At 44.3% G+C, this 24,142-nt stretch overlaps 1 protein-coding gene across 3 annotated transcripts in view; it reads right to left on the bottom strand.

Annotated features, from left to right (window-relative positions):
- The window catches only part of EGFL6 (EGF like domain multiple 6), a 475,748-nt gene that overhangs the window by 290,736 nt on the left and 160,870 nt on the right, over positions 1–24,142 (bottom strand). For all 3 annotated transcript variants that reach the window (XM_063953516.1, XM_063953515.1, XM_063953514.1), the window contains exon 7: positions 22,397–22,519. In XM_063953516.1, coding sequence (XP_063809586.1) covers positions 22,397–22,519 — 123 coding nt within the window. The remainder of the gene's footprint in view (positions 1–22,396; positions 22,520–24,142) is intronic.

Genomic DNA, 24,142 nt, shown 5'->3' with positions numbered 1-24,142 from the left:
TCTATTTTCTGTCCTGTGAACTCGCCTCCTTTGTCGCTGCGAAGAGTTAGCATATTCCTCTTGAACCTGTTTCTGGTCATGGTCACATAGTCTTGCAGCTTTTCTAAGACTTCATCTTTACTTTTTATTAGATAAGTGACTGTGAACCTGGAGTAGTCGTCAATGAATGTCAGCATATACCTTTTGTCTCCTACGGTTCGCGTTTTCATAGGTCCGCATACATCACTATGTACCAGGTCTAGTGGTCTGGAAGCTCTGTTTTCACTTTTCTTAGGAATTGTCGTCCTTGTTGCTTTTGCCTTTATGCAGCATTGGCACTTCATCATTTCTGAACAGTCTGACACTTTGAGATCCCTGGCTAGGTCTCTCTTCTGCATTTCCTTTATGCAATCTGGGTGTCTGTGTCCTAATCTTCTATGCCACTTGTGAATACAGTCAGCGTGTTTCTGTGTACTCAGCTTTGCCTGCTGTGCTGCGATATCCAGACAGTATAAATGTTCTTTTATTCTGGCTGTAGCTAGTGTTTCTCTTCCATTTTGGATAAAACACTTATTATTCTGAAACTTTACAGTAAGTCCTTTTTCTACTAGATTCTTTACTGATAGCAGTGCTCCCTCAAGCTTGGGAACATATAGCACATCTGTTACGGGTATTTCTGCATAGCTGCCATTACCCTTGGAGCATAGGAATTGACCATTCCCTTTCCCTTCTGCAATGATATTTGTTCCATCTGCTAGGTAGATTGTTTCTTTATGGTTCAAATCAAGTTCAGTAAAGAAGTCCTTGTTATTTGTCATATGACTAGTCGCTCCTGAGTCTACATACCACTTTTCTGACAATTGGGTTACTGTCGCTTTAAATGTTCCATTCCAAGTGTGTGCTCCTGTATCTGTAAGTGTGGCTTTGGCTCTTTGTTTGTGTAATCTTTCTGGTGGTTTGTGCTGCTCTGTCTTCCATATGGTGCAATCTTTTTTCAGGTGACCCACTTTCTTGCATCTGAAACAAGCTCTTGTTTCCCTGGTGTGTGGCTTAGTGTCCGCCATTTTAAGTGCTTTCTTTGTGTCACTTTCAGTATTGCACTCTGTAAGCTCCTTTCTGCGTTGATACTCCTCTATGAGCCTGTTCTTCACAAAGTCTGGTGTGATTTCTGCTTCAGGTCTCATTTCTAGTGCGTTTATTAGTGCACTGTATGTATCTGGTAAACTGCAAAGGAGGATGGCTACTATGTGGTTGCTTTTGATTTCTTCTCCCATTGACCTGAGCTGTATGGTTATCTCTAGTAGTGCACTGATGTGTTCTTGCATTGTCTTGCCTTTATTAAATCTCATTTGATATAATTTTCTTAATAGGAATAGTTTGCTGTTCAAACTTGATCCTTCATGCACTCTCTGTAATGCAGTCCACATGCCTTTAGCTGTACTCTCTTGTCTTATGTGTATAAGCTGTTCATCTTCCACTAGCAAACTTATAGTGGCTCTTGCCTGTCTGTCCTTCTTAATCCACTGCTGATCCTCTCCTTCAGGTCTGTCTGCATTTATAACATCCCATAAATCATCTCTGGTTAATAGCATTTCTACTTTAAACTTCCATGTTTGATAGTTCTCATTAGAAAGCTTGCTAGCAGCTAGTCTGAGATCTGTGTAATTTGCCATAACCCTTCCTTGTATAGATCTCTCTATTCTTCTGTGGTATTAAACTTGTTTTACTCACAGTTTTCTTTCCAAGGTTCTCCTGGGTTGTTTCTTGTGTGCGTTACACAGTCTGCTGTCTGCGCCTGCTGGGACTTGCAGTGCGACTCGTGATCTGGATGCTGCTTAGGATGCACTCCTGAAAACTTTATCTTGTATAGACTCCAGTCTGGGCCCATAACCTGTTGGCATAGTGCGATGGATCGATACCATAGGTGTGCAGCGGGAAGTCTTATAGATAAAGTATCACCTCAGGAGTTACCTTGTGTACAGACAGAACGAGACTTGAGATGTATATCTTCTTTATATAGTACTGAATAGCAGGATCAATATAACAACAGGTTTCAGTATCAACTTCTCAACTTAAACATGTCAGTAACATCAGCTCATCTCCTTTCCTCAGAGACTTTTCTAGAACACACATGTGAGGAGATAAAACAAACAAGTACAAACATATGCAACAGACAAACACTACACCTCTGTAAGTATACAGCGCCATCTGCTGCCCCTGTACGGTAACTACATGCATATAAACAAACCCATAGTCTGTTGTACATATTTCAACACATCTGACTCTGAATCAGGCTCATTAGAAGGCCAGCCCACCACTATGGAAATTGCAGGAATATTTATCAAATTTCATGACGACGATCTGCCAGAGTGTACAGAGGCACAAATTAGATAGCCTTTATTAATACATACACTACATAAGGTTATCAACTGGGTTAGTTTGATGGGAAGTAACGCTTTAAAACCATGATCATACAATACAGAAAAGGATGCAATATCTGAATGTTCGCTAAAATATAAATATAAAGGTAGCAAAAATGATACAGATTCATACACGACTACTGTATAAAATAAAAACACAATAGTTATAAATAAAAGTACAGCTATAAAGTAAAAATACTGTAATTCATAAAGATTTGCATAAATATTGTCCATACGAATATGTTTAAATAGAGGATGCTCAGTACATATGGTTAGTATATATACTGATGAGTCTTGTTTTTCAACTATACCAGTTGCTGGAAAGTTTGTGCGGTGTTTAGAAAAGTCTTATTTATGTAATTTAGCCAAAGAAGAGTGAAGTTGGGGTGCGGGTGCGTGCACAGCCTACCTTATCCAGTGAATCTCCAGTAGGTATAGAGATTACAGTAGTGGGGGTGCCGCAAAACCATGCAGGTGCTTCCCCATCTGTCCCAATATTAAATTATGTGCCAGGTAATATGAACTGTTGGTGGTGTATATATGGAGGTGGAAGTGCCACGTTGCCGTACTCCCATGCCATAATGCCTCATAGAGGCAACTGCAGTGCTCTCGGCAGGTCTATCAACCCATAGTGCCTACTAGCCACAAAAGATGACACTTTCCGGTTTCTGTTCCATAGTGGAATGCAAATCCTGGAAGTTCTGCTGCGGCTGCCAGTACAAATCGGTCCAGCAGGGAGGGTGGAGCTAGGAACTGTGACAAACCACTGAGGGTGAGATGGAGCAGGCCAAGTGAGAACTGTCCCATGCTCACTCACTGGTCCAATATACCCCAGTACAGTACTATAACAGTACTATATTTTGGTGCATATTTCTCACATCCTGCATTTTTAATGGCAGCTCCCTCTCCTTGAAAAAATGCTGTGCAGCAGCCTTTTTGCATTATCTTCTAGGGCCAAGCTCTGGAGTGCTTCACTTTTGGAAGCTTGGTAAATCCAACAGTTTAGAAGCCTCCACAAAAGCCTATGGGGGCTGCTTTTGTAGTTGTAAATAGGGAGATCATGGCGGCCATCGAGATGTCTTCTTGTTATATTCAGGGGATCCTTAATATTTGCAGTTACACCCTGAAAATGGGTGTTTTCAGGGGATATCCCACAAATATCCTTTTGCATCCTTTACTCCTCTTCTGGCCTGAGGGATTGTATGTAGGGCTGCTGCCTATGACAGACACGCTTTTCTTCAACAAAAAAGTACACAAAACTTTAATTACATGAGGAGAATACATAGCACTGGGCACAGCAGGCAATATCTGCTGTGGATTTTTCCTCAAGACCATCTTAAGTAAACCTGCTTTCTTTTATTAGCAAGGGAAAATTGACAGGAAAAGAAATTCAGCTTGTGTATTATTACCTTATATAGAAAAAGAATGAGACACTCGCCGCAAAAAAATTCCAAGTGTACGTGAGTACACCTGGCCAATAAAGCTGATTCTGATAATGAAAAAATTTGGACAGGAAATGGGGTGTAGGGCGTTACCCAGGAGCCCCAAACATATTTTTCTATATTACTCTAACGTAGGACTTATAAAATAAATGTGACTAATCGATGGAGGGAAAACAGGATCCAGTCGTGCAATCTAACCATGTACATACAGATGTATTCACCTAAATCCTTGCTGCAGACACCTTAAACAGCCCTTCTAGTCACGCCATGCAGTGGTGTGACACGGTATTGCAGAGACTTTATGTGTGACTTTTTCAGTTTAAATGTGTCTAAGTCGCATTGCTATGCGAATAGGATGCACAAGCAGCTTATGTTGATTAAAATGATATACAGCATGCATATATTCTGTGTGTGACTGCGGCTGTATCTGCATCCGACCCTGCAGTGTTTTCCTGGAAATCATTGTAATGTAGCATTTCGTATGCAGATACAGCGACAGCCGCACACAGAATATAGGTATGCCGCATATCACTTTAATCAGCAGAAGCTGCTTGGCGTCCTAGTCACATAGCAATGTGAATAAGACTCATTTTTGGAAAAAAGATGCACAACGTTAGCAGGGCTGTCCAGGAGCTGTCGGCTGACTCACACCAGGCATCTCCTGCTGCATGGTGTATTGAGGCAAGATGTATGAGGTCACATCTGTAGTGACAGCTGGCAATGCTTCCAACAGTAATGACTAGGATACCCTTCACTCTAACCCCCTCATTGTCTCTAGGAACGTATTACTAGAATTTCTACTGTGTACAGTATGTTGTGCATGTTGTTAGAAGATCCTGGGGAACCATACAAAAGAATATCTTGCAGAGTACAAAGAAAAACATACAGAAATGCTGTTTTTTTCTGTAGTTGGGAATCACTTTCTGTAAAAGGTAAGTGTAATTACTCAAAAAGAAGTTTACGTATTTTGGGACTTATACAGGTTGCATTGTGCAATTTTTAAGATTGGCCTGCAGTGCGCACATGCAGGACCCATCCTGTATGTACAGGTAATGCGGTCGTATTCCATAACCTGCAAACGCCTCTGCCTGACAGGCAGAGGCGTTTGTGGGTTGGACGAGGGGAAAGGGGGTGGGGCATTCGCGGACCGTTGCAGGGGCAGCACGAAGAAAACAAGGGCGGTCGGTGGCGTTTTCAGGGCGGCTGCATTATGTCACACGCAGCTGATCCGAACGAAAAGATGGCGGCGTACTCCTGCCTTCACAGCCAGGCTGTGCTGGGAGGAGGCTTCCCTAGTTTCTGCGACTGCGCACTAACTGCAGTGCAATCGCAATTAGAGCGTGGTTGCAGTTGGTGGGTGGGGGGTAGCATGCTGGGCGGCCTTGCCCTGTGATCGGCGGCACCCAGCATGTGAAAGAACGGTTGCAAATTCTGCTTTTTAGCAGAATTTGCAATCTGTATTGAGTAGGGTACTTAGGGCCTAATTCATTAAGGATTGCAAATTCTGCTAATTAGCAGAATTTGCAATCCTTCTGTATGCATGTTCAGGGCCACCTATCGCAGGGCAAGGCCGCCCAGCATGCTGACCGCCGGCTTCTCCCCTTCAACAAGCAGAAATTGCAATTGCATTGCAATTTCTGCTTGTTAGCAGAAATTACGGTTGCCTCCTGCCGGAGCAGCTTAGCTGCGCCCGCAGCAGCCCCGCCGCCATGTTTATGATCACGGCGGCTGCGTGTGATGTCACGCAGCCACCGCGATCACGCCTGCATCACGCCCACTGTTTCCCCGTTCCCACCCCCGCAACGCTCCGTCTCTGCCCTGGAAACGGAGCAATGCCAGCCCCCCTGCACCCGGACCGCCTCTAACTGATTGACAGGCAAAGGTGCAGAAAATGCGGGCGCATGCGCAGGATAGGCGCTGCGCCCTCATCGTTTGTGGTTGGATCGCGATCTGCAATCCAACCTGAATTAGGCCCTTACTCTTTAAAATGAATGCGTCACTTTGATACATACTTTGAATGATGGATTTCTACCGACAAGAACACCCTGTATGTATAATTTATTTACCGCAATCAAGTAGTAAAATAACACATACATTTTTTCATTCTGTTTTCACCTTGTATGAGAGTCTTTTATTTTGCATGACATAGATGAATACAGTACAACATAATTTCATATCAGATTCGAGGATCACAGAATATACAAACTTCACATCATATGAAACATTCAGCCATTACTCAGTAAACTAAGATTACTTGATTTGTATATTTTATGGGAGACGGGTTCTGGTATGTTGTTTCAAGTTGCTGTTTGGGAAGTATTCTGTGTAACCTCTTCCAAGAACTTTAAAATATTTGGATAATTTTAGAGTAGAAATAACAATCTTTGCCAGTTCATACATGCACTGTAGACTTTGGCTTCCAGGTCCATTTTCATTATAGAACAAGAGGTAAAAAAATTGTAATAAAATGCTTTAAAAGTAGAAAATTGTTCTTGAATTAAAGTCTTTTTTGGTGTCTTTTGCCTGCTGTGCTGAGATGCCAAAAGGGATAAGAGGATTCGTCTGATACAGTACAGTACATGATCCTTCTAAAATAGGCAAATAGTTTCTCTGGTGGGGTCAACTGCCCTTACGGCTCGCCTGTAACTCTTTAGTAGATAGGGAAGAGCACCAACTGCAGTGAAAATATCCATTTTCACTGGAGAAAGGTTTTAACACAATAAATTGTCCCAAAAGTGGCAAGCAATAAAGCTGAGTTAAGCAGACTGTCCCGTGCTTCTGTGAAGGTCGAGCATATGTATGGAACTCAGCTGTAGATCACTGTGATCACTACTATCATGTGTAAACAGAAGTATAAGATTATAAAATAAACAGTCTGAGACCTATTTGAACAGATTCATGCAGACTAATTTCACATTTTCATGGTGATTAAAACCTACTTTACTATATATACAGTGGGGCAAAAAAGTATTTGGACAGCCACCGATTGTGCAAGTTGACCCACTTAAAAAGATGAGAGAGGTCTGTAATTTCCATCATAGGTACACTTCAACCGTGAGAGACAGAATCTGAAAAAAACAACAACTAGGAAATCACATTGTATGATTTTTTAACAATTTATTTGTATATTCTTGCAGAAAATAAACATTTGGACAATCAAAAAGTTTAACTCAATACTTTGTAATGTAACCTCGGTTGGCAATTACAGAGGTCAAACGTTTCCTGTAGTTCTTGACCAGGTTTGCACACACTGTAGCAGGTATTTTGGTCCACTCTTCCATGCAGATCTTCTCTAGATCTGTCATGTTTTGGGGCTGTCGCCGAGCAACACGAACTTTCATCTCCCTCCACAGATTTTCTATTGGGTTGAGATCTGGAGACTGGCTAGGCCACTCCAGTACCTTGAAATGCTTCTTACGGAGCCACTCCTTAGTTGCCCGGGCGGTGTGTTTGGGGTCATTGTCATGCTGGAAGACACAGCCATGTTCCATCTTCAATGCTCTTATTGAGGGAAGGAGGTTTTCCCCCAAAATCTAACGATACATGGCACCATTCATCGTCTCCTTAATATGGATCAGTCGTCCTGTCCCCTTTGTAGAAAAGCAGCCCCAAAGCATGATGTTTCTACCCCCATGCTTCACAGTGGGTATGGTGTTCTTGGGATGACATTCATCATTCTTCTCCCTCCAAACACGGCGAGTGGAGTTTATACCAAAAAGTTAGATTTTGCTCTCATCTGACCACATTACATTCTCCCAATCCTCCTCTGGATCTTCCAGATGGTCACTGGCAAACTTTAGACGGGCCTCGACATGTGCTGGCTTAAGCAGGGGACCTTTCGGGCACTGCAGGATTTCAATCCATGACGACGTAGTGTGTTACTAATGGTAACCTTTGTGACTGTGGTCCCAGCTCTCTTGAGGTCATTCACCAGGTCCCCCCGTGTAGTTCTGGGCTGATTCCTCACCGTTCTCAAGATCATTGATACCTCATGAGGTGAGATCTTGCATTGAGCCCCAGGTCAAGGGAGATTGTCAGTGATCTTGTATTTCTTCCATTTTTTAATAATTGCGCCAACAGTTGATCGCTTCTCACCAAGCTGCTTGCCTATTGCCGAGTAGCTCATCCCAGCCTTGTGCAGCTCTACAATTTTGTCCCTGGTGTCCTTAGACAGCTCTCTGGTCTTGGCCATGGTGGAGAGGTAGCAGTCTGACTGATTGAATGTGTGGACAGGTGTCTTTTATACAGATAACCAGTTCAAACAGGTGCCATTAATACAGGTAACGAGTGGAGGATAGAAGATCTTCTTAAAGAAGAAGTAACAGGTCTGTGAGAGCCAGAAATCTAGATGCTTGGTAGGTGTCCAAATATTTATTTTCCACAAGAATATACAAGTAAATTGTTTAAAAATCATACAATGTGATTTCCTGGGTTTTTGGTTGTTGTTTTTTTTTCAGATTCTGCCTTTCACAGTTGAAGTGTACCTATAATGGAAATTACAGACCTCTCTCATCTTTTTAAGTGGGTCAACTTGCACAATCGGTGGCTGTCCAAATACTTTTTTGCCCCACTGTGGTTTATAATAATTTGCATTAAAATAGTTTCTACTATGTCATATGATGGTATATTGCATATAAACTGGAATTTTTTTTTTTACTATTTTGCTATTTTTTACGGTTTGTACTGTAATTGTCAGCTGTTAGCCATTATAAAACAGACAGCTGGGTGTTTATTTATAACATATTATTACCTACCAACTCACCCAGGCTCTGTTCTGTGGTGTGACATGTTCTTCACTGAATTTATATAGTCTCACTTTTTCTCTGATACAGTAGTTCTTACCATAACTGTTTTAGTGCTGGAGGCTGAATTGGTAAATTAATGGTCACTAGGGACACTGAAATATCCACAGGGCCTCGGTACTATGGGGGCATGGCCAAATAATAAGGTAGGTGCCATGCCCCCACCAAAAGAAATTAATAAAATACTATGTATTTGGCATCAGGCCTGGTTAATTATTACCTAGCTCACGAGTCTTCAACCTAGGGCTGCTGTGGTACTACACATCAAAGCATGCCCTGCCACAGTTTTGCTATTAAGGCATGCTGAAACTGAGGAAGGGCATGCTAGGACATGTAGTTCCACAGCAGCTGGAGGGTCGTAGGTTGAAGGCCCATGACCTAGCTTCTCTGCACCCCCCCTTCCATTCCCCTGATGGTTAAACAAGGACTGGCCTGTTATGTTCCCAAAGAGTCCACTAGGAGACACACGCTCCTCTGTGTCAGTGCTGGAAGATACAGGCACTAGTAGTGGCTGCTCCCTACCTTACATCCTGTATAACACGCATCCTGCTGCCCGTGATACTCATACGCAGTGCCAGCACTCTGGCTGCCTTCACTTTGTCTTCTAGTGGCAGTGCTTATGCTGCATGCAGGGGAAACTAGTACTACCCACTGCCTACCCATCTAACCTGCCTACTACTAACCTACTGCCTGCCTAACATACGTAACTACCTACTACCTAACCTACCTACCTGCTACTTAAATACATATCTGCCTACTACTTATCTACCGCCTACCTACTACTTGTCTACACTGGTGACCCCCCATTAGGAAGAGGATACTGCCAGCAAGACAACACCACAGACACTATCCCCCATATTAAGCAGCACTGCAGTGTCCAGGGATGGGCTGGGTAAGGGTATATATGCCTCCCGGGCTGCTCCCGTCTCCCAAGTGGACATTTGCAGTCTGATTCTGACAATGGGGGTCATTCCGAGTTGATCACTAGCTAAAAATGTTCGCTGCGCAGCGATGATGCAAAAAAAGGCACTTCTGGGCATGCGTATGCGGCGCAGTGCGCATGCGCGATGTACTTTTACCACGGCCGATGTATTTTTACACAAGGTCTAGCGAAGCTTTTCAGTCGCAATGGCAGCCGCAGAGTGATTGACAGGAAAGGGGCGTTTCTGGGTGTCAACTGACTGTTTTCAGGGAGTGCTCGAAAAAACACAGGCGTGCCAGGAAAAATGCAGGCGTGGCTGGGCGAACGCAGGGCGTGTTTGTGACGTCAAATCTGGAACTGAACAGTATGAAGTGATCGCAAGTTAGGAGTAGGTCTGGAGCTACTCTGAAACTGCACAATTTTTTTTTGTAGTCGCTCTGCGATCCTTTCGTTCGCACTTTTGCTAAGCTAAAATACACTCCCAAAGGGCGGTGGCTTAGCGTTTGTACGACTGCTAAAAACTGCTAGCGAACGATCAACTCGGTATGACCCCCAAAGAGAGCTTTTTTGCTATGTGTGTTGCCATCTCGGCTTCCAATTAGCTCCTCCTTCTTTCTCTATTGGCCATGTATATACAGTGAACTACTAAATCCCAGAGCCAGATTAAGGGGAAGCCTGTACCCTGGTACCCCCAGACAGGACCTTGCTGATGGTCAATGGACATCTCAGTGCTAATGCTAATACCGTGATACAGAGAAGTAGTCACATGGAAGGAGCTCAAAGATCAAAAGGTGCAGGACTGTCTGCTACAGTTGGAACTACCTTCTAGGCATGCAGTAAATATATTATCCCCAATTTCTGCAGTGGGGTACACTGATATTGCACAGGGAATAACATTGGGGTGTAGAGTTGGATCTGGATCCGAGGCACCAACAGGCTAAAAGCTTTGACTTCCCAGGATGCATAGCGCCACCTCCAGGCACTGGAGCTCAGGTTGTGAGTTGGTGCCTGCAGTGCAGGCAGCTAACAGGGAGGGCTGCGCTAGGCAGCCCTGAAAAGAGCTTTTTGAAGAAAGACTTCAAGGGCCGCAGCACAGGCACTTAGAAGTGTTATGTGTCAGTCTGACATATCGTGCTGCGGCTCCCTCACCTCCCCCAGTGGCGCTGTGTACTCCCGCGCCCTGGTTGCCGGGTACGTACAGCAGAGGCGCTCTGGTCCACATCAGGCACACATCACCGCTGACACTCTCCTGGATCGCGTGGCCGCATCATAGGGAGGAGCTAAGAGGGCCCCCCAGGCGGGACCCGCTGAAATTGTGATCGGCGTGGTCTCCAGGAGACGGACCACGCGCGCTGGTGTGGACACTGTGGCTGTACAGGGACCCCACTAGACCACCAGGGCAAGGGACACAGGTCGGATTTCTTTAACCCCGTTCCAATAGGCCCCGCAATACCCGGTGGTGAAATCCAGCAAGGGAATAAGGCTGTGACCTGTAGCCCCTACCCCAGCCCCAGGCTCCATTTACTGCAAATGTTCCCGCCCTGGATCTGCATCTCTCTCTCTCCCTCACTCCCTGTCAGCATTTGGGCGCCATTACACGCAAGCTGAGCTGATTCTGTGACTGCTGGGCAATGTCTCCTCTGTAAAGCCGCCTGCATCATCAGCACTGTGCATATACAGGACACTTAAGTATTCTACATGTCGTTTAGACAGTGTTAGTTAAGAACAAGTGCATAACTTCAGGGTTATTTAGTACAAGTACCCTGTGATATACATCCAGTCTTTACTGTGCATTGTTATATCTGTATATATACATAGCTTTACTTAGTAGTCCAGTTACTTAGTATTGCTAGTCCAGTGCAGTTTTATTGTTTGTAATAATTTCTGCATTGTACATGTGACTGTGTGTGCCGATAGCTGCTGTGTGGTCTATATTCCGTGTATCTCGCACATATTGCTATCCCTATGTGCTGTACTCTGAAGGGGGCTAAGTGCATCAGGGTTCTCATATGATATAGTGTCTCACAGGATATACTACTTTGGTATTATTTTCTGTGTGTTTCAGTCACCATTTACGTCTTAAATTCTCTGTTGTGCTCTGCTTTGCAGTCACACTATACAGGGGATTTTTGTCAGGTATTTGTCTGCTAAACAGGGTGGTAGATCCATGGCTGATCCTGCACCATGCAGTGCTGACGCCACAGATTTCTCGGAGGAAAACATTGCAGCTGAGGGTTCAGGTACCGGGGATTCTATACCCCTCAGTCAGTCTGCAGCACCGGGGGCACACCAAGACCCACCTTGGGCTGCTTTCTCTAATTTACTGACTACGCTGGTAACTAGACTTGCGCCCCCTGTGGGACCTCCTTTGTCATTACAGCCACATATTGTCCCTGCAGTTAATCCGCTATGGGCAGATAATCTGTGAACTCAGTTACAGCAATTACATCAGTCTTTGGCTAAACAAAAACCTAACCCTCGCCCGCCTAGGTCCAAGGGGTCCTCTAAGCGGGCAATTACTTCCTCACAATCCACACGTTTCGGATACTTCATCCGATGAAGATGGCGCATATACAGACCCCTCAGACACTGATGCAGATGCTTCTGATGGGGAATCTATTACACAGGTGGATGTTCCTGACCTCTTGGAGGCTATCAGACTGATTCTTCAAATTGATGATGAAAAGAAACCTGATAAGTTCAAGCGTCAGAAGGTTACTAAATTAGTTTTACCCCATTCTGACCATTTGGTTGACATACGTTAGGAATCCTAGTAATATCCAGGAAAGAAATTCTCCCTGTCTAAGAAGATGCTAGCTCGTTATCCCCTCGCTGCAGAGTTAAGTAAAAATTGGGAAACACCGCAGCCGGTGGACTCCCAGGTCGCGCGTCTGGTGGTGTCATCTGCTCTGTCTGTCACTACTGTCACCTCTCTGAAGGAACCGACGGATAAGCGTGTGGAGGGTTGCCTGAAGTCTATTTACACTCTTGCAGGAGCTGTGCATAGGCCCGCTATTGCAGCTTCTTGGGCTGCAAAAGCTATTGAAGCCTGGGTTCTGGACGTTGAAGCGGAACTACTGTCTGATTTTTCTGATAATGCTAGACAGTGTCTTTCATATATTATTACAGCCTCTCACTATATTCAGGAGGCGGCATCTGATGCTGGTGTGCTAGCGGCCAAAGCGTGTACTACATCCATTCTGGCCCGCCGGATTCTCTGGTTGCAGTCCTGGTCTGTAGATCTGGACTTTAAAAAGACCTTCGAGGTGATACCCTTTAAGGGAAACATCCTTTTTGGGGAAGATCTCAACAAGATTGTTGCTAACTTAGCATCCGCTAAGACTGCCTGTCTGCCTAGTACTAATCCTTTGGCTCCGAAGGCTAAAAGTACTTTCTTTCGCTCCTTTCCACTTCCAAGTAAAACAAAGGGTCAGGCATACCCAAAACAGGCTCGCACTTCCAAATCCATTAAGCCCAAACCTAAACGTTCCTGGGCTGCCTGTCAGCCTGCTTCCAAAATAGACAAGCCTGATGCATGACGGGGCGGGCCTCCTCCAGGGGGACCCCAGGGTGGGAGGCTGACTTCTGCGGTTTGCTCCGGTATGGTTACAGACCACTTCAGACGCCTGAGTAAAGGAAGTCGTCACTCACGGATACGCCAGTTTTGCTCAACAAACATCAGATCCGGTAAAAGCAAAAACTCTCCATTCGGTGGTACAATCCCTCCTGGACACAGGAGTGATAGTGCTGGTTCCCCTGTCTCAGAGAGGAAGGGGTACTATTCAACGTTGTTCCTAGTTCCGAAACTGAATGGGTCTTCCCGGCCTATTCTCAACCTCAAGTCTTTGAACAAATTTGTGAAAGTTTCCAAATTCCGTATGGAAACTCTTCGCTCAATTGTTCTGGCCTTGGAGCCCATGGACTATATGGTTTCCCTGGACATACAGAATGCTTACCTGCATATACCTATTGCCATGTCGCATCAGCAACACCTGCAGTTTGCTATTGGCAACCTACATTTTCAATTCCAGGCCTTACCTTTTGGTCTGACCACGGCTCCGAGAATCTTCACTAAGGTCATGGCGGTCATGACGGCTATGCTCCACCGTCAGGGTATCAGGATCTTGCCGTGTATGGACGACTTGTTGATCCTGGCGAACTCTCCAGAGGTTCTCCTCCGTCATCTGGAACTGACGGTCCAATTCCTGCAAGCCCACGGGTGGCTCATCAACTAGAAGAAATCCTTACTGGTCCCTGCTCAGAGCATGGTGCACCTGGGGGCATTATTGGACACCCACAACCAACGGTTGTTCTTGTCTCCGGAGAAAGTCCTGAAACTTCAGGACAAGATAAGATGCTTCCTATCTCGCCCACATGTGTCAATACACTCGGCGATGCAAGTACTAGGCATCATGGTGTTGGCTTTCGACATGGTTTTTAACCATATTTTTATCTCCTAACTTATTTGAAATAAGGATCAAATAAGTTTTGAGATAAAAATATGGTAAAAAAAAAAAAAGGGCAGACTAGATGGGCCAAGTGGTTCTTATCTGCCGTCAAATTCTATGTCAAATTATATGGTGGAGAACGCTCAATTTCATTCCTGCCCTCTGCAGAGGTGAATCCTTTCCAAATGGGACAGCCTGCCTCACCAGATCAGGACTCACATGATCTCCTTGACTCCGGAGGTTCGCCTGTCACTGACTTGGTGGCTACAGGACCAGCAATTGAGCAAGGGTCGTCCCTTCTGGATCCCCAACTGGGTCCTTCTAACGACGGATGCCAGTCTGCGGGGTTGGGGCGTGGTGTTCGAGCAACACTCTCTTCAGGGTCGATGGACCAGGGAGGCCTTCTCTCCTCCCGATATACATTCTGGAGTTGCGGGCAGTGTTCAATGCTTTGAAACTGGCACTGCCTCTGGTACAGAACAGGCCTGTTCAAGTACAGTCGGACAACGCCACCACGGTGGCATACATAAATCATCAAGGTGGCACTGGAAGCCGCATGGCAATGATGGAAGTGTCAAAAATTCTTCTATGGGCGGAATGCCATCTGCCAGCCATATCGGCAGTGTTCATTCCGGGGGTCCTCAACTGGGAAGCGGACTTCCTCAGTCATCAGGACGTACACGCCGGAGAGTGGAGCCTTCATCCAGAAGTATTTCAACTCCTAGTGGACAAGTGGGGCCTACCAGATGTAGACCTGATGGCGTCTCGACACAATCACAAGGTGACGGTCTTCGGAGCAAGGACAAGGGATCCTTAAGCAGCGTTCGTGGACACACTGGCAATTCCATGGAGCTTTCGGCTGCCATACGTGTTCCCTCCAGTGTCACTCCTGCCCAGGGTAATAAGGAAGTTCAAGCAAGAAGGAGGATTACTACTTCTAATCGCTCCAGTGTGGCCCAGACGGCATTGGTTCTCAGACCTGCAGGGTCTCTCGATAGAGTGTCCTCTTCTACTTCCGCAACGCCCAGACCTCCTCGTTCAGGGCCCTTGTGTCTACCAGGATCTGACCCGACTGGCTTTGACGGCGTGGCTCTTGAAGCTTCAGTTCTGAGGGCCAAAGGATTTTCTGAGGTGGTCATTCAAACTATGTTAAAAGCCCGTAAACCGGCTTCGGCTCAGATTTATTATAGGGTCTGGAATTCAACCTTCACCTGGTGTGCGGCTAAGAATTATGATGCGTACAAGTTCAGTACTGCAAGTCTTTCGGCTTTTCTGCAGCAGGGCCTGGACTTAGGCATTCGTCTGGCCTCCCTCAAGGTTCATATTTCGGCCTTGTCGGTGTGGTTTCGGAGAAAAATCGCGACTCTGCCTGACGTGAATACTTTCACTCAGGGTGTCTTACGGATTCAATCTCCCTATGTTCCTCCTGTGGCTCCTTGGGATTTGTCGGTTGTTTTGGATGCCCTACAGGAGTCTCCATTTGAACCTCTTGAGTCTGTGGACCTTATGTGGCTTACTCTTACGGTCTTGTTTTTGCTGGCTATTGCCTCTGCTAGACGGGTTTCAGACTTGGGTGCCTTGTCCTGTCGGTCACCCTTTCTGATTTTTCACCGTGACCGGGCTGTTCTTAGAACTCTCCCCGGTTATCTGCATAAGGTGGCGTCATCTTTCCACCTTAACCAAGAAATTGTGGTTCCGGCCTTTACCTCTCCTGGTTTATCCTCCAAAGAACGATCTTTGGATGTGGTACGGGCTCTCCGTATTTACGTGAAGAGAACAGCTTCGCTTCGGAGATCTGATTCTCTTTGTTCTGTTTGGTTTTCACAAACATGGCTGGCCTGCTAATAAGCAGACCTTGGCCTGATAGATTAGAATGGTGATTGCACATGCTTATGTACAGGCTGGCCTTCCAGCTCCTTCTACCATCAAAGCCCATTCTACTCGGACCTTGTTTGGCGGCCCACCGTGATGCGACCCTTGAACAATTGTGCAAGGCGGCTACGTGGTCCTCAGTGAACACGTTCATAAGCACTATAGATTGTAAGCTTGCGAGCAGGGCCTTCCTACCTCTATGACTGTTTGTTATTACCCAATTTTGTTAAATCATTGTTAATTCCAATTGTAAAGCGCAACGGAATTTGCTGCGTATATAAGAAACTGTTAATAAATAAATAAGGTTCTATGCCTTTGATACTTCCGCCTCCCAGGATGCCTCCTTTGGACGCCGGGTTCTTATACCCACTACAGTGCGTCCCCTCCCATGAGGAACTGCTTTAGGACATCCCCAAAGTTATTCCTTGTGGAACCCCAGTGTACCCCGCTGCAGAAAAGGAGATTTATGGTAAGAACTTACCGTTGTTAAATCTCTTTCTGCGAGGTACACTGGACTGCACAGGGCGCCCACCCTGACGCACTTATTGTAGCTTCTTTGGGTTTGTATGGCATTAGCCGCTGGTACCTTCTCTTTTCGTGAGAATGTAGTTGTATGTGGCTACTAACTGTTGTCGTCTCTCTTACCTGCTAAGGCATTGGACTGGTTAACAAAACTGAGCTCCAGTGCCTGGAGGCGGGGATATAGGGGAGGCGGCACTATGCATCCTGGGAACAGTCAAAGTTTTTAGCCTGTTGGTGCCTCGGATCAAGATCCAACTCTACACCACGATGTTATTCCCTGTGGAATCCAGTGTACCTCGCAGAAAGAGATTTAACAACGGTAAATTCTTACCATAAATCTTGTTTTATCTCTGTACATATGGATTACTGGGTATATATGCTTATTCTGAGTCTTTTGCATCTGTGACTTCTTTGCTGGTCGGTCGTGGTAGACTACTTATCATATTATGGTAGTCTGAGAATCCATCGGTATATACTGAAAATCCAAGCGATTGTATGTGGAAGCCTATCCCACCCACTGTCTTAATGTCGGCAACAAGGGGCCATCATCACATATCTGGACTTGCATATACCACGTGCTGTATGCAGGCATCTCACATCTCTATGCACTCTATGATTAACAACGGAAGTCAGCACACATGCCGATACTTCCTTGAATTTCCCTCAAGATGGAACAATACCATACGTTCGCTGGATTAAAGTCCAGTCACTGCCTAGAATCGTCCATTTCTTGTGAAATAGGGTCCTTTCAATACATCAGTAGACATATGGCTGATCCTGCGTAGTCTGTGTTTTCATTTTCGGCACTTGCGTAGTACAGGTTGAGTATCCCTTATCCAAAATGCTTGGGACCAGAGGTATTTTGGATATCGGATTTTCCCGTATTTTGGAATAATTGCATACCATAATGAGATATCATGGCGATGGGAACCAAGTCTAAGCACAGAATGTATTTATGTTACATATACACCTTATACACACAGCCTGAAGGTGATTTTAGACAATATTTTTAATAACTTTGTGCATTAAACAAAGTGTGTGTACATTCACACAAATCATTTATGTTTCATATACACCTTATACACACTGCCCAAAGGTCATTTAATACAATATTTTTAATACCTTTGTGTATTAAACAAAGTTTGTGTATATTGAGCCATCAGAAAAAAACAAAGGTTTCACTATCTCACTCTCACTCAAAAAAATCCATATTTCGGTATATTCCATATTTCAGAATATTTGGTTATGGGATACTCAACCTATATACTGAAATCCCTGGAAAGCTTCCGTATCTGCAAATACGTCCGACCCATATGAATCAGGCCCAAAGTCTGCATGGATCTGGAGAACTTTGGGGGTAATTCTGAGTTGATCGCAGCAGCAAGTTTGTTAGCAATTGGGCAAAACCAGGGCCCTCATTCCGAGTTGTTCGCTCGTTGCCGATTTTCGCTATATTGCGATTAGTCGCTTACTGTGCATGCGCAAGGTTCGCAGAGCGCATGCGCTTAGTTATTTTACTCAAAAGTTAGGTATTTTACTCACGGCATAACAAGGATTTTTCCTCGTTCTGGTGATCGGAGTGTGATTGACAGGAAGTGGGTGTTTCTGGGCGGAAACTGGCCGTTTTATGGGTGTGTGCGGAAAAATGCTGCCGTTTTTGGGAAAAACGCGGGAGTGGCTGGAGAAACGGGGGAGTGTCTGGGCGAACACTGGGTGTGTTTGTGACGTCAAACCAGGAACGAAACTGACTGAACTGATCGCAATGTAAGAGTAAGGGGTATATTCAATTAGCAGTGATAACGGACTTTTCACGTAAAAATGTCCGGCTTTCGGGTGAAAACACGTACTTTTCACGTGAAACGCAATTACAGCCTATTCAATTATCCTGGGAAATTTATCGGTGATAATTTTTTCACTAATTTCACTTCACCTTCTCTAAAGCAGGTGAAAAGTTGGGAAAAGTCACTATTTTAAGGTAAAAATGTTTGGATATGGTACAGAACTCCTGGGACACCCCCCTTAATGACTAATTAGGCACGTTGAAGTTTTTAATTATTTTTAATTGGCCAATAATGACATGTCATTTTTGGGGTGAAAAAGTAAAAAGTGATGGAAATTGGGGTTCAAGGTATGGGACAGGTATATTGGGGTGCTTTATGAGTGGGACAGGTGTTTTTTAGGCTTGCAGATGGGAGTAATCGGTCTGTTTCCACTTTTTTTTAAAGTACCCTAAAATGACCCAAATATATACTTATACCCATTTTCATGTACCCCAAATTTAATGAGAGCATTTATTTTGCTCAAAAAAACTTGCTTTCTATAATTTTTTTGAATTTAAAAAAAAATGCATATAACAGCCATTTCACACAATTTAAGTCCCCAAAAACTCTTTAATGTGATCTCTAACACACTTCTCTTCTGTTTTCCTATGTTAGTTTAGCATTTTTTTGGGGTACAGGCTGATTTCCACATTTTCACCTGCACTTTTCACTGCAAGAATTTTCACGTGAAACCCGGTCGGAATTGAATAGGTCGAAAAACGGAGCGCTTTCGCGGCAATTTTCGGCCGATTGCCGCGAAAAATTTTTTTTTTTTCGGGCGAAAAATTGCCGCGAATTTGCGGATAATTGTATACCCTAGTAAGTCTGGAGCTACTCAGAAACTGCTAAGAATTTTCTATTCGCAAATCTGCTAATCTTTCGTTCGCTATTCTGCTATGCTAAGATACACTCCCAGAGGGCGGCGGCCTAGCGTGCATAGGTGTGCGCAGGGGGGGTTCCTGGTGCGCACAGGCACCCCCTAATGTCTGGCACCCCGATCTCACATGCCTGATGCAGTGATCGCCGAGCAGGCTGATTAATGTCCCCTCTGTGCTGCACCCTGTCAGGACTGCATTACTGACCGGACACCTGGGTTAATCAAGGATGCCACCGCCCACCCGTTACACCCGCCACATGCCCACCTCTCTCCTTCTATGCCATGCCACTGCCAGCCACTGATGAGGATCAGCAGGCAGCCAGCGTTCCTCTTACGAAGACAAATTAAATACTGGCAGACAGCCGGCAGCAGCATTGACACGTCACTCATTTTTCCAGCAGCAGCATCACTAGTCTGCGACTGTCAGTGTCAGTGAGTGACTGACTTGTAAGTAAGCTGCTGCAGCTTGCAGGGGAAACAGAGGGGGAGGCAGACCAGGCTGAGGAGGAGCAGTGTAATTGCAGTGAGTGCCATCAGGGGGGTTTGTTTGGTGCACAGCACAACATCTGACAATGCATCTGCATTATTAGGATTGGTACAAGGGTGGATATTTTATATTGCGTTGATGTCAATAGATGTGCAAGACACGCCCAAGAGGCGGTGCTAGACACACCCCTCCGACGGTGCACCCCCTAATAAAATGTGCTGCGCACGCCTATGCTAGCGTGTGCAATGCTGCTAAAAGCAGCTAGCGAGCGAACAACTCGGAATGAGGGCCCATGTGCACTACAGGGGGGCAGTTATAACATGTGCAGAGAGAGTTAGATTTGGGTGGGTTATTTTGTTTCTGTGCAGGGTAAATACTGGCTGCTTTATTTTTACACTGCAATTTAGATTGCAGATTGAACACACCCCACCCAAATCTAACTCTCTCTGCACATGTTATATCTGCCTCCCCTGCAGTGCACATGGGCCCTCATTCCGATTTGTTCGCTCGCTAGCTGCTTTTCGCAGCAGTGCACACGCTAAGCCGCCGCTCTCTGGGAGTGAATCTTAGCTTAGCAGAATTGCGAACGAAAGATTCGCAAAATTGCAAATAGAAATTTCCTAGCAGTTTCTGAGTAGCTCGAGACTTACTCCTAGACTGCGATCAGTTCAGTCAGTTTCGTTCCTGGTTTGACGTCACAAACACACCCAGCGTTCGCCCAGGCACTCCCCCGTTTCTCCAGCCACTCCCGCGTTTTTCCCAGAAACGGCAGCGTTTTTTCACACACACCCATAAAACGTCCAGCTTCCGCCCAGAAACACCCACTTCCTGTCAATCACACTCCGATCACCAGAACGAAGAAAAAACCTCGTAATGCCGTGAGTAAAATACCAAACTTCTTAGCAAATTTACTTGACGCAGCCGCAGTGCGAACATTGCGCATGCGCAGTTAGCGGAAAATCGCACCGATGCGAAGGAAAATAACGAGCGAACAACTCGGAATGAGGGCCCTGGTTTTGCCCAACTGCTAAAAAAGTTCCTGCTGCGATCAACTCAGGATTACCCCCTTTGTTCAATGATCTAAGTATTTTGCCACCTCACCTTCCAGCTATTACAACATAACTGAAACCAAATCACACATAACAATAGTAAAGTTTAAGCCAGAGAACAAATGCTGTAACTCCTACGAGATCTTGTGTACAAGGAACTGTAACTATCAAAGCTTCATATACATGAGCTCTAGCTACAGTATGTATGCTGACAAGGGCCCTGCTTGTTTCCCTTGTGTTAAAAATATCTGCATTTTAAAATGAACCTACTTTGTGCCTTCTTCTGGAATAACTATTTGTATAATCACTAGGTTGGCGGGTAACCCTCCATGGTAGTCATAGACCGATCAGCAATGTACAGTACTTACCTTCAGTATCAGTCAATTCTTGCTCACCTAAATGAGGTGATCTGCTGGATAATGCTTCATGAATATTTTTTTAAGGCATCCCAAACAAAACATGGTCCCTGTATTCTATTTAATAACATCCAACTAATTGACATTATGTAAAATAAACTTGCACCATCCTAGACTTACCACAAATCACATGCTTAGAAACATATGTATTTAGGTTTCCATCCAACTCTGCGTAGCGTGCAAATCTGATGACACCCACTCACTGAACACTGGCTACATGGGAACATCCTCTTACAGCACCGTAATGCCCCTTCAGACATAAGATGTGTCTAAAATCAATGCTACATTGTCTGTAGTTGCGCACTCTTGGTTCAGGACCATGCACAGTGAGAAAACAGATGCACTCTACTAACAGGCTTATAATGAAGCATATATCAGCTCCACTGTCTCAACATAGGCCCTCATTCCGAGTTGATCGCTCACTGCCATTTTTCGCAGCATAGCGATCAGGCTAAAAACCAGCTGTTCTGCGCATGCATATGGGCCGCAGGTCGCACGCGCCAAGTAATTTCACACAAAACTAAGCAATTTTACACAGGGGCGAGCGACGCTTTTCAGTCGCTCTGCTGATCGGTGAGTGATTGACAGGAAGTGGGTATTTCTGGGTGGAAACTGACCGTTTTCCGGGAGTGTGCTAAAAAACGCAGGCGTGTCAGGCTAAAACGCAGGAGTGGCTGGGGAAACGGGGGAGTGGCTGGCCGAACGCAGGGCGTGTTTGTGACGTCAAAGCAGGAACTCAACGGACTGAGGTGAGTGCAATCTAGGAGTAGGTCTGGAGCTACTCAGAAACTGCAGGAAAAGATTTTCGAGCAGTTCTGCTAATCTTTCGTTCACGCTTCTGCTAAGCTAAGATACACTCCCAGAGGGCAGAGGCTTAGCGTTTGCACTGCTGCTAAAAGCAGCTAGCGAGCGATCAACTCGGAATGAGGGCCATAGTCTGGTTTCCATATCACCCACTTTAGCAGTGTCTTCCGTTAAGGACTGTGACATATCATTAATGTCCTTCTGTAAATTAGGCAGCATTTCTTCCATGTTCCTCACTGTGCCCCCCAAAGCAGCTACCTTATCTTCCACCTTCTGCATGTAATGCTCTATATTGACAAATCATCGCCTATAGCCTATTAGCCTCCTATTGGTCTGCATCATTCAAGTTATTATATCCATCTACATTGCTGCTTTCTGGGTCTACCACATTTCTATATTCATTGTGGTCCTAGATAATATTGAGGGTAACTGAATATATATAGTAATAAAACTATTAATTCATACAACAAAAATCCTAAAAATTTAAAGAAGTTAATCAAACATATACAATGGCATGCACTGCTGTATCCGCTTACCTGAGCACTCATATCCATTGCCCTTGTATCCTTGTTTGCATCTACATTTAAAGGATCCTGGATAGTTGAGGCAGTCACTGTTAGGACTGCACTTGTGAGTGTTCACCAGACACTCATTTATATCTGCCAATGACAAATCAGTGACGCACTGGTGAAACTCAATATATTGCAACAATAAAATAATGTAGCTTTATAACACTGTCACATTGTAAATCTTTTATGCTTATTATGCGCTCTTCTTCCTGTTTTTGGTAATCTGATAATTATTAAAAAAAACAGGAATGGCTGGCAATATTTGGATTGCTGTAGTCAAGTAAAAAATAAAATTGAAATGGAGAAATAGCTGGAAGGTCGCCTGCTTAGAGCATCTTGGTAGAGATTGTTCAGTTGTCTTTTTTTTTATTATGTATAAAGTTGCCAAATCCAGTAGGAGCATCCACTGACTACTTGATAGGTATAGTTACTATAAGTATAGTGCTACTAACCCTAAGCTGCAGGATAACACAGAGGTATATTGTTTCTAATACAAGATGTAATGAGAGTAATAGTGTGTACACACGGTGAGATTTTTTCTTTCGATTTTGACTATATAGTCAAAATCGCAAGAAAAGTTAGTGCAAATCGCAAGGTGTTATGCCATTTGCGATCCCGATTCGATCCCGATGCGCGGTCTTGCCAGGTCGGTATCGCAAGAAAAGATAGACTGTGCAGGCAAGTCAATCCTTGCTAGATCGGTGTACTATCTGGTTCATCTCACATGTCAATTAAATCTCACATAATTTTACAGGAATTTACACCTGGCGCTGTCACCTTACAAGGTGAAAGCAGCTAGTCTCGGGAGACTGATCCCAGTTCTCCCAAAGATATATAGAAAAGAATCAAAGAAATTAGACAGCGCTATTCACTTTGTATAGAACCTTTTTTGTTCACTTTTTTATCCACTTTTTTATATATATGTAAAAATACAGCATAAAAATATACAATATCAAAATATACAGTGCAAATTTTATACAATAGCACCGGCCGGTACTGGTATTAATCTATTTAGGAATTAATAATTATTAAAAACATCTGCTATACCAAAGCTAGATATTTCCACAATGAAACAGCTTTTTAACACCTGTGATAAAGGACTCCATATCCCTTTAAAGAGAGTTCTTATTTATAGAGTCACTGTATCACAGTGGTTAATCAGTAAACAAATAAATCAATCTCTCAATATAATATCAACACGATGTCAATCCGCTACAGCAATTTATCAATATTGTTGTCGTAGTTATAGATATTGATTCATCCTAGCAAGCAATATGTTAAACCATTTAAAAATGTGATCAGCGACCCAATGTCAATTTATAATCAGCTGTTTTACGATCTATCCAGCAAGGTGTAATTATCAAATATGTCACTTTCTTTGTATTGGTTAGAGTCCATATAATTCAACACAGTCACCTGTTATAAATTGGTATGGTTAAACCCACTGATGGATCTCTTTTATGATGATTACCGTCCATACATATTAATCAATTTTGGTTGTTACGATCTGTAAGGTAGTTGATAATTCCGTTGTTAATTGTTTGATTAAATGAAAAAACGGCTCCTTGACATATAATTGAGAGTTAATACTTGATCAGTATTAGTTAGAAATTCAGCTGCTATTATGGATACAGATATATATTGTAGCTGTTTATACTCAGAGGGTCCCAAATTTCACCTAGAGTACCGTGTATTAAGTACTCAGAAATGTAC

This window comes from Pseudophryne corroboree, chromosome 2, assembly GCF_028390025.1.
Source record: "Pseudophryne corroboree isolate aPseCor3 chromosome 2, aPseCor3.hap2, whole genome shotgun sequence".
Taxonomy (NCBI): domain Eukaryota; kingdom Metazoa; phylum Chordata; class Amphibia; order Anura; family Myobatrachidae; genus Pseudophryne; species Pseudophryne corroboree.
Note: the sequence above shows the minus strand (reverse complement) of the source record. Positions and strands in the feature narration are given on the sequence as shown.